This window comes from Falco punctatus (genome assembly GCF_963210335.1).
Source record: "Falco punctatus genome assembly, chromosome: 13".
Lineage (NCBI taxonomy): Eukaryota > Metazoa > Chordata > Aves > Falconiformes > Falconidae > Falco > Falco punctatus.
Window position 1 is genome coordinate 1,290,903 of NC_137593.1, and position 11,811 is coordinate 1,302,713.

The window sequence follows — 11,811 nt, forward strand, 5'->3', positions numbered from 1 at the left end:
GTGGGTGGAGGAGGCAGGTCCCTTTGGAGAGCAGTTCTAAGCAGCAGCCTAGCTCAGCTGGACCAGATTGCCCTCTAGAAGAGCATCTCTCTTGCTCTGACTGTCTAGGTATTTCTGGGAAGTTAATTTAGATATTTGTGAAGTTTAACACTGTGAATACTCTGCAAAGGTAAGTGTAGACTGACTTTAAGTAACCTAAACATTTAATGTATTGTTCTTTCAGCTTTGTGGCAGTTCTACCCTTCTGTTTCATTCTCTCAATTCCATTCTCCTTTGTTCCTTCTCTGGCTTCTGTCCTTTTTTTACCAATCTCCTTGCTGTAGTGTGAATTGCCACCATTTTGGCCATGACATCCACTACAGGGACCAGTAAACCAATAGCTTCCGCTATCATTACATTTTGAAGGTAGTATTCTGACATAAGGAGTAACATGCAACATAATTAACCCTGTGTGCACTACAGTATAATGGTTGTTACTTATGTCACGATTGGGAGATTTGCTTTCTCTTGGGCTAGTGAAGAAACTATTCCAGGTTCTACAAAGCATCATGAAATCACTTTAAATACACATACTTCTAGGTTTTTATGTATTTCCTTCATGAGTTTTCAGTTTTTTCCCCTTTCTAAACCACAGGTATGGGTGTCAGTCTCATCCATACCTCTCCTGCACCGCTGATGAGTGTAACTGCTGGGTTTAGATACACACTGGGCCGTTGCTGGGCATGGTAGATTTGGAGAGGACCAGGCTACAGAGGAGGTAATTTCTGCAACACCTTTTGTATGCTGTAACAAGTGTTCTGCTAAAATTACAGCTAGCTTTGAACTCCACCAAAGTTAGATGCCTCCCATTTATGCCACATGCCCTCCTGGGACCATGGAGATCTGGTTACATATATTTTAGTTACAATGCTCAGAGCAGCCTGTGAGCTAGCTCCGTGTTCTGCAGAGCTAAGGAGAACTCCAGAATAAATACAGTTTTGTTACATACAATTAAACATCTGCCTTATCCAGCTGTTCAAAAAATCCACCAGTTACATCCCAAGTGCTTTTAGAGGACTTCAGGTGAACTCCAGAGGGGCCTATGTTTTTGAATGAGCATACATTTATTGAATGTTCAGTTTTCCGTAACAACCTACGGATATCACTAGAATCCTGTCTGTCTTAACAGTTCTATGGCTCGTCAGCTCCTGAGACACCTTCACAGTGGAATGCAGCTGGACTTCATACACTGGAAGTCACCCAAAGGCTCACTGCTGCTTGGGAATGTTACCTGTTCACAGCTTCTGGCAAAGCCAAGTTTTTTCTCAGGATGCCACGGGTGATTTTTTAATTAAATGCAAAGTAGCTTCTATTGGAATGCCAAGGATTTCTGACTGGTGCAGCTGGAAAGAGTAAAGGCAATGGTCAGACTGACCATGTGGTTCCTGTTACAGTATAGGTGGCCTAGAACAGATGGTATTACCTCAATAGATACTAGGTCTTCATAGAAGTGCCTCTAAAATTTGCACACATTCCCTGCAAAGTGATATAAAATAGTCCTCTTCTTCCATGTTCTGACTCTAAACAGAAAGTGAATGTTCAGCATTATTGTATTATCTGATTACAGTAATTTTAAGGAACGTGTTACATGTCCTGCCTGTTACTCCACTGCCTGGCTAAGCAGATTAAGTTTTCGTTTACATACATCTGCTCACTCCAGCGCCATCAGCCTTATCAGCAGATTTCATTATCTGTTTGGAAGGAGGAGTGTGTGCAGGTCTCCCAGAGGACACAGGAGGTAAAAAGAGATGAGGACTGCCTAGAGGTTCCAAATCAGACTATTTTGCTGAATGGAGGTAAGAAAGAGGAAGGATTCATAGAGCACATTTACAAGTTGTATAGAGTACCTGATTTTTTTCAGATGCCAGATTCCCAAATAACTACAGCAGCATCCCCCTAGGTGTTTTTGCTAGTTCCACCCTTGCCTAAGCAGAGGTTGCCCAGAATAAAATACTGAACTTAAGAAAACCCAAACTTAGCAAACACCAGCAAAACAAAACCCACCAAAAAAACCTACCTACCTTTCCCTGTTTATACTAATGAAGTATGTATTTTAAGAAAAAAGAAAGGGAGAGGGAGACTAATGAACATAAATAGTTTTTTTCCTTTTCCAGTAGGACCCCTCATACTACGGATGGCACTTGAAACATCTATCCTCGAGTGATAATAAGTATAATCTTTCTGTAGATAAATGATTTGAATTTAGAGCTAGATTTAGGGGAATGTGAAACCTGAATCTATAGTCTCTACTCCCTCCCCTCTCACAGCCTCTCTTAGAACACTTATGCTTTTCTACAGTAAAACCATCACAGTAAATTTACATTTCTTCTTTCAGGGAAGAGCTGTGTGCACACCTTTCCCAGAAGGGCATACTGAATAATTAAAGATTCCTTTTAGCATCCCTGGGTTGTATGTCAGAAATTGAAATTTAGCTTCCCACATGCTGAAATATTGAAGATTCTTCCAGCGTCTCAGGTGCTTGTGTTAAATTCCTTTAATCAGACCAAAACCTATTTGTATTCTTTCTACTTTGGGACCCAAGAAGTAATGTGTAATAGCATAATTAACCTGGCTTCATTTTTAGAGAACTCTTGAGTTTGCTGCATTCATTTTTCTAGGTGACTGACTTTTTAGAAGTTTTTTACTCTAAGGAACATGGAAACAATAGTCTGATCAAAAGCTAGGCTAATCAAAACTGAGGGCAATTTTAAAAGCTATTTGATTTTTAAATGTTTAATAATGTATTTCAAAGCTAAGTTCTTGCAGCCATGCTCCCTGAAGTTTTGGTATGTGTGCATTGGTCAGCAGCATCTGAATGGGGAGTTGCAGTTGCAGCCCACAGAAGTGGGAACGCCAGCAGGCTGGGGGTCTTGGTGGTAGTGTTTTAGACTTGGAGAAGAAGAAACAGGGAAACATTCATCACCTTATGAGCCACAGTGATTTCAGTCATCCTATATGGTAAATCTTACTAAGTTTGTCTGTTGTTGCTTCTGCTTCCTTTTGTAAAGCCCCCGAAACTCCTCAACAAATACTTGTGAGAAGGATTAGTTCCATTAGTATCATGTTCTCGTGAATCATGTGAGAAGGTACAAAGCTGCACTGCAAAAAAAACCATTTCAAGTATTGAATTCACAGAACAAAAGTAAAAACATACCCCACATTGCTGAAATAACTTTTACACTAGACATTAGCAGAAACTATTAATCCATAAATACAATGTGATCTGTAGACCCATCATCACTTTAAAGATAAATTCTTCTATCGCTGTACGAGTCACTGAAATCAGCAGTCACTTCTGTTCCGAGTTGTACCGTTGCTCAGTTGGGTTTTCGCAATTCTTTTTCTGAAGAATTTAAAGTAAGAATTACAAAGACCACTGTATCAACTACCAAGGTATTTGCAGGTATTTTTTTGACAGTTGGCAAAACAGGTATAATATATCCCCACAGACGGTGTCATCATCTCTGTTCTCTTACAATATCTGAGCAAACACGAAGTAAGAATACACTTCATTTGTGCCTGTCAGAACATTGTGTGTCACCACCAGCATTTCAGAGGGCTTTAGTTTCAGGTGTTTGGGATTTGCAGGAGTTCAGTGCTAAGGTTTCCATATATCCCTGGCAGCAAAATTAATCTTCAAGTATTTTTTCAATTTAAATTTTTTTAATGGACAATTGGTAATCTGAGGCTTTAACATAGCTTTTCATCACTTGAGGTCTAAACACATTTTACTTTAAAGGTGGAATATGTGTAGTTGCACTTTAAAATCTGATGTAATTTACTACAAATTCGATGAACACGACAACATACGGGCTAGGAGGGGGAACTGGCTTTATGCCCATGTAAAAGGTTTTTTTCTATCTTTTCTTGTTGCACCTGTGTAGGACAGTAAATCTGAAAAAGTTTACAAGCTTATGTGAAATCATGAGGTAATTAGTTTATCACTGTTCCGGGTTCATGGTATACCCTGGCAAACTTTCAGTGGAATCCTGAAAGCCTTTTTCAGCTGGTTTCTGTTTTCTTGTGATCAAATGCTATTTCTTGAAGTGATGTAGATTCTATTAACTATTTATTTAACTATGTTTCATGACTTTATAAACATTTAGAAATGCACAGTTGTTTTCCACTTGGAAGAAGAAATACATTTCCAGTATTGCCTTAAGTAGCAAAAGCAATAGTTAAGAGAACTAGTTTAACTTGCATAGGAGTGCTGAAGAACGCTGCTTAAGGTATCTGGGTAGCCTGGAGCTGAGGCATGTGTCATAAATACAGTCATGGATTGAAGAACAGGGGGGTTGAAGGAACTGTTCCCTGCATTGTCCAGACATGCTTCTTCCTGTCTTCACCTGTCAAGAAGACCTTATTAGCTGAAGTGATTCTCACATTTAGAAATGAAAGGCTGCTGTTCAGGGAAGAGCACATATTTTCAGTCACACTTTTATGTTCTGATTTGCAGCGTCTAATGTTTTGTCCACCTCTTCGCTCACATTTTGCATAAGGAAAGCAAAGCTTATAACTCGCGTATCTTCTGGAATTCTTTTTAGTCACTTTTGGAAAGTTACTAAGCACACAGAGCAATCTATTCATATCCCTTAGAGTTGTCCCATTTATTTGCAAAGTACTTTCTAAAAGGTAAATTGCACAGTGCATTCTGCAAGACCAGTAATGTGTGACAAGCCTTTCCCCATTTTTATAATTAGCAATTAATCAAGGTTATGTTCCAGAATATCATAGAATAGTTTTTGAACTAGACCTTCTACATGCAGATTGGACAAGGAGTACAAGATGACTGTCCTTTATTTAAAATGAAGATCAGTAGTGTTTATCTGGAAGCAATGTATGTACCCACAGTTGTACAAGCACAGGAAAAGGGAAATTTTACTTTTTTTCCTGTAACATTCTATAATTAAAGTCTGCTGTTCATTTGATGCTACAGAAGAAAAAATTAAAATTCTGTGTAATTGTTGTATTTGTTTTTTCGAATTCAGTGAAGCTGAGATTACACCCTCTCAAGAACGCCAAAGTCATATTTAACTGCGTCACTAAATGAAATTCCACAGGGTTTAAAAAAACTGATCTGCTTTGTATCTTGCAAAATTGGCAATTTCAAAACAAAGTAAGAAAGATGAAGATCTGAGGTGTGAGAACTGTGCTATACTATGTAGCTAAAAGTGGATTCCCTGACTTAGTCTGCTTCCAGATATACTTTATGGAAAATAAAAAAAAAAAAAAAAAATCCCACAAGTTTACATTTATTCCTTTCTTGATTCTGCAGTGAAGAGAGTTACAATGTCACAGATTACTCTCTAAGGGACCGGCTGGTGGTCCAACAGTGCGACAGTGAGGACCTGACTTCTTCCCCTGTAAAGAACACCTCGACTGTGCTCTACTCACGGCAGAGTTCTGCAACTCACCTCTTCAGACTAGCCGTCCTCAGTAACCACGCAGGAGAGAGAGTGGAGATGCTCCTGGGAGCAGAGACCCAGTAAGTAACTGATTGTTTCTGTAATTTTTCACCTGTTCAGCGCAACAGGCTGCCCCTCCCACCCCAGCCAAGGTAGTATGAAATGCCCAGCTTCTGTCTGGCAACTTAAAATTGAAATGAAATTAAACAAGTTCCCAAGCAGGCACTTTGCAATGTCTGCACAGCAGTGACCGCAGGGGCACTGCTGCTGGAGTGACCCTGTGTGTGTGTCGTCAAGTGTGCTGGTGCCCTGCTTGGGGACACCAAAGCCCTCCTCGTGATGCCTGTATGCTGCTGCAGTGTGCACTGTGTTGCAATCGGGTAGTTTCAAAGCAGGACAAGGTAGCCTCGACAAGCTTTTCTGATTCTTAATACGTGGCAAGAGCAGGAGAATATGCAGTTATGCTAATATCCAGCAGGACATTAACATAAGTATTTACTGATATGAAGTATAAAGCCTCTGCAAACCTAGCTCAGTTTCTCTAATCTTGTCACAAGACGACTCTGGTTGTTAATGTTATTCTCTTTCTTTGAGGTTACAGTGTAGGAACCATGAAAAATTGTATGTGCATGTTGAAATTCTGTTAATTGAAGTATCAGTTATTACGTGCTACTGTTTTGGGGCTTCAGGTCAAGAATTAACTATGCCTCTGTCTTGGAAACTGCCAGCTCCCTAGCCAGTAAATAATGGTGCGGCTGCACTTGCAGCATGTCGTTACTGAGCGGGGTAACTTAAGACTCTGTTGGAGGGTAGAACAGAACAGAGAAATCACAAGCAAAGCTTCGCATGTACGTGAAACCGGTGTGGTCTGAAACAAGAGTTCTCCACAAAGGCACTGCTATGCATCCTGTGAACAGCTGAGTGTCTCTCCCAGACCCACAGCTGAATGCAGAAGTAGATTTGGCAGCGGTGTGTTTTCCCCAAGTAGTTCAGTACAGAAGAAAGGAGCAGAAATGATGCTGAAGGTAATGCAAAGGGAGCAGTGATGAAAGGTACAGTACATTCTAGTCATACGTTGCTTCAAGGCATTTTATCAGTGATAGCTTTGCATACAGATGCTTATAAAATAAGCCAGGAACTGAAGATCTTGAACACATTTTTGTGAAAGAGTTGGGAATTAATGTAAGACCATTCATAAACAGCACAGAGTTCTGTCACTTTCTGGGCAGAGGGAGTTTATGATCAGAGGGAAAGCACAGAATATACATAGAAAGTCAGTGTAACGTCACTGAAATCAGCACAGGATCAAAGTTTAACACGTAGGGCTGAAGATCTGACCTAAAAGAGGTCTGGAGAGAGCAAGATCGAAGTTTGTGGCATCAAGTGAGATACAGAGCAGACATAATTCTTGGATCTAGTATGTATACAAAAGGAAAAGTTTCTGTACATCACATTGTGAAGTTCAGACAAGATCCTGGCTATCTCTTCCGCTGGCGAGGCAAACAAATGAGGACCGACAGTACAGATTTAAGCAGTCTGGGTTTCTTGGGGGTTGCAGAAGGAATTTTCAGTGAATTGAAGTTAAGAAGAAATCAAGTTTTGCCACATAACTGTGTAGTACACTACACAATGATATGTTCACATATTAAACAGTAAGAAATTTCTGTATTGCAATTTGACCTACAAACATTACTTAAGTATCTGATTTGTCACTGAGTTGTTGTAGCATAATTACAGCGTGTTCAAATACTTACTCTTAACAAACCTTCCAAGAACTGCAAGTCTGTGCTTACCTTACCTGTTAACATAGCGCTTTTATCTAATAATCATTATGTCCAGAGGGCGAGTGCCTAAAGTAAACCAGAACAGCAAATGGTGTACTGTACTTGAAAGCACTGTATGTACGCATTCTACAGCTTAATATATAGTTATTCTATGAATGGTTCAGACTATTACAGACCTCAAAGAGCAGAACTTGTGCCAAGGACCTGCGGGTTCTTAAATTTCTAATGAAAGGTCCATTAAACTGATGGAGGCACTGTGGAGTCAGAGCTACCGGCTCTGTGTTAAAGAGTGTTCCCATCTCATTCTATGGCACATGTGCTGCTATACATGCCCTGTAATCGAGTGTGTGGATCTGAGTGTAATGCAGGTTACTACAGGGGAAGCGTTGCTTTTGCTGCTGTAGTTAAGGGATGTGTTCTTGATACTTATCAAGGTAAGATGACTTTTGAGTAATCTGATGGCAGATACTCATTTAGGCTTGCTCTGCATCTCATACTTTTCAGTGCTCATTTTCTTTTTTATTGTTTTAAGGTATCTTACCTCAATTACCAGTTCTTTTGGTGATGTGGCATTTATACCGTGTTTTCTGTATGTAGAACACTGTATTACCAGGAAGAAACAAGCACAGGTCTATCCTGAGGCATAACTGTGGTGGCAGACAAACGTTAGGGTATGAGTGCAGAATACTTTTGTCCCAGAGCAGTGATTTGTGAATTATTTATTAGCTGTGTGGTGCAGAAGTGGAAACTGTACTGGGTTAAATGGAAGGAGTTTGACATTTCCCTGGGGAAGCCACGGAGCTGCCTGTGCTGGGATAGAGGTGGTCCTTGTTCTCCTGTCATGGTTTTGAAGAGCGTTTGCTTTAGAAATGAGCAACAAGAAGTGTCTTGTTCTTTTGGGTGCAAATATCCAAAAGGCTGTCATTTCTCTATGGTGCCATTAACTTCCACACAACTGTTCACAAAAGTGAAAGATTTTATCTGTTTTAGTGGAAGCTGGAGGCGGGATAGAGGACATGAAACAGACTGCTCCAGACATATCCCAGCCTGGAAAAATTTACAGTTTTAGGTTTGCTTTCAAAGCTTAGAATAACTCTGAAAGAAACCGTAGATCATGAATGATTTCTATTAAAGATCTCATTATAAAGTAATCAGATGATTCAGACTTGTTTGGGAAGAAAATGCCGTACATTTTTAGTTGTCTGGGCTTTTTATGAAAAGACATTTTGTCCTGCAGATTTATTATTGATTTGCTATAAACTGTAATATAAATAGCAGTCTTAGCAGATTGTTTATTCAGAGGTAAAGATTCTGAAAAGAATTAAATTTAGAAATTTCTTATTTTTATAGGGTAATTATCATGTACACAGAAGGTACAGAAAAACTTTCTGCAATAGGGAAGCCCAAGCTGGATGGTTTTAGCATGCTTAATGAATACTGTTGCGTATGTAAACCGAAATGTTCTGTGACGCAAAAATTTCTAGCGTAGTTTTAATCACGTTTTGTCACTTCATGTGGATTGTGGTTTCCAAGTACAAAAGTACCAGGGTTAGGTCAGGAACTTCATATGGCCCTGTGAATGAAGGCACAAAATGTATGGTGCACAGAGATTATGCAGAAATATATACTTAAACTGGGAGAGTCTGGCATTACCCAATTTTTCTTAAGAGTTGTCTGAAAGGAAATGTAGTTTTCCTGTTACAAATGGTTACAGGGGAAGGAAAAATAGTCCAACACCTGTTACCTACTTTTAATGACTGAAATGTCTGAAGCGGCATGAAGTTGTAGTTTTGGCCACCTGTATAAGGCGCAACAGGTAGCAAAATGTTAGTACGACACATGCCCAAGTTCCATCTTTGAGGAAGAATGTGTGTTGGGATTAAAAAAAACCCTAACACCAGTTTCTAACTATAAATGCCAAAGAAACAGTAAAAATATGTCCATTCAGGGTATTTTCTTCATTCTGAAAGAAGCATGGTCAGAACAACTTTATCCCCTGGAAGTTTTGCTAGCCTGTGACCAGAGACTTCTAGAGCTAGCTGGAAGAAAGGCTACAAAAGACTGTGTCGGCATTCTTAGAAGAGACTGATAAACTTTATTATGGAATGATGTGTAGTAGAATGGTGGAGACTGGGCTTCACAGTCAAACTGCAACACATGCTGAGCAACAGTATGTCTTGGGAGATGTAGTCTAGATCTAGAGAAGTCTCTTACAGTCTGTGTAAAATGTCCCATCTTCTGACACTTTGGAAACAGCACTAGTTTCAAGATGTTTCAGATTTTTGACAAAATAACAAGTCTCAGCAGAAGTCATGTGTTGTTATTTTTAGTTAAAAACTGCAGTTATCCAAAGACAGCAATGCTTTTTTTTTTTAGGGGAGGGGAAACAGGAAAAATTCAAGCCTGAAACTCCCTTGAGTTATTCTAATCTGTACTGATAGCAGAACCCAACAAATATGAAATAAAATCTAGTTTCACTGAAATTTTGGCTTGGGAATGAAGTTTCAATTGCCAAGATTTGAAGTTACAATGATTTAAGTTGTTATAGCTCATCTTAGGTTAACAGAGGTGATGTAGGATTAGTTTTCCTTTACCGTCTGACATCACTTTTAATCTGTTCCACTCCCTTCAAAATCAGTTGTCAGTAATCTGTGCTTCTGTGCTTTGTTGTGTAACACTTAGGACCTAGGTAAAGCCTTTCTGCTTTCCTCAGAAGTACTGACACACGTCATCTGAGATTGCTTTTATTTTTCCTGGGTTAAACAAGGTGAGATTCGAGTGACTAATAATTTAGGCCTTTGTTAGGTCCTTGCTTATTGGTGCGAGTTCCCAAACCAACACTTCTGGAAACATGAACATGTCCTTCTGAGAGCACAGAGACTCTTTTGTTTTGTATTGCCTTTATTAGATGTCTTGTATGTTTGATGGATTGTTTTTAAAAAAATAAGATTACAAAGATGCTTCAGTCACAGATACTTGTGGAGACGTTCACCTGTATTACTTAAAAATAAATACAACAAAGGCATGTAGGACATGACGCCCGTAGGTCCCATGTTTATAGGCCTTTTTCCTAATCAAATCTGCTTAAAATAGTTAAAATATGTTTGAATAACGTATTACTAGAAGTACTAGCACACCTTTTCTTGCCATATTTTGAGGGGAAAAGTAGTTTTGTTTTCTTCACCCAGTAATCAAGAGGAAACACGTAAATACAGATTCTTGGAAGTGGTTACTACTAATGGCTTGACCATTATTAAGAGCTGGAAACCGAGTTTTGCCTTTGTTTACAGGAGTGACAGAGCTCGCTGGATTACAGTGCTTGGACAGGACAGAGACAGGCAGAAAACTGACAGGACAAGTAAGTTACAACTAACAAGATTTCTGAGAGCTTTGGCAGGGAATGGAAATGCACTGCCCCTTAGTAGGGATGTGAGCAAGCATAACCATAGAAATCTCCTAGGCTCTGTTGCTTTAGCATATGTGAAGTTGCCATCTCTTCCTGCACACAGGAGCTTCTTCGAGGAGTTCTGTTTAAGGCAGTGTTTCCATTTGCATGCATCACCTTTCTTTTACGTGAAGTGTTTAATTCAGCCTTTACTTATTTCTTCCACAGCTTTAACTCAGGTGGAGATCATCAGAACTTACACAGCAAAGCAGTCAGATGAACTGTCTCTTCAAGTTGCCGACGTTGTTCTAGTTTATCAAAAAGTAAACGATGGTGAGTGAGAATTTTGCTGGCAGTAACCATCTGTCACCACTGCAGGTGAATCGAGCTAGGAAAAAAGTGTTTTTCCTTATAGCACTGGGCCATACAATGAATAAAGGTTTAGCTTCCAAGAAAAATGTGAGCCTTTTGGTTCAGGTTTCTAAATGACAGCCTCTGCTTAGGCAACAGCTGTTCAAGGTGTAACTCATCACCCATCATAATTTTTGTAGATAAATAGCTGCAGAAAGTATGTGCTGGCTGGTTTTGACGCATGTAATGTCCAGAAATTGAATTCTACCTAAAATCATAGGGCTCAGCCATTTTTGTGAGTGAGCATCAGGTCTGTCTGAAAGAAACATACATATTAGTGTGCTACATGCTGTGCTTCCCTGCCTGTTAGGTAGAGGGGTCTAGCACAGTGAAGAGTGATTCTTGGCCAGACATGGAAGCAATTATAGTAGTATCTCACTATGTGCTGACTCAGTGATGCTTGAAGCACCAAATCCTAACTTTTAATGATGTTATTTAATATTACATGTGAAATCAAATATCCCATCAATTGTGCTGCACTATTTTCTTTAGGTTACAATGATACTATATTCTTTGTATTATTTCAAACTGTATTTGAATTACAATACAAAATTACCTTTTTCATATTATTTTTCTTGTTGTTCCTAGTCTGCCTGCATTAAAAAAAATTTTAAAAACAATCTGCCAAAACTATCTTAATTCGGTACTACATTCACTAAAAAGCTAACTGTGCAACATGATGACCGTGTCTACTCCAGTGCAACACATGGAGTTCTGACAAAAGTATGTTTAACATTACTTGCAAAGGTTTGTTACTCCTTGTGTCGTCTGTTCCCCACCCACCCAG

General features: G+C 39.3%; 1 protein-coding gene across 1 annotated transcript in view; it reads left to right on the forward strand.

The window, feature by feature from the left end:
* Positions 1 to 11,811, forward strand: part of ARHGEF26 (Rho guanine nucleotide exchange factor 26) — a 66,467-nt gene that overhangs the window by 46,182 nt on the left and 8,474 nt on the right. Inside the window, exons 11-13 of the mRNA XM_080410189.1 lie at positions 5,315 to 5,524; positions 10,519 to 10,586; positions 10,842 to 10,946. Of these exons, the coding sequence (XP_080266315.1) occupies positions 5,315 to 5,524; positions 10,519 to 10,586; positions 10,842 to 10,946 (383 nt within the window). The remainder of the gene's footprint in view (positions 1 to 5,314; positions 5,525 to 10,518; positions 10,587 to 10,841; positions 10,947 to 11,811) is intronic.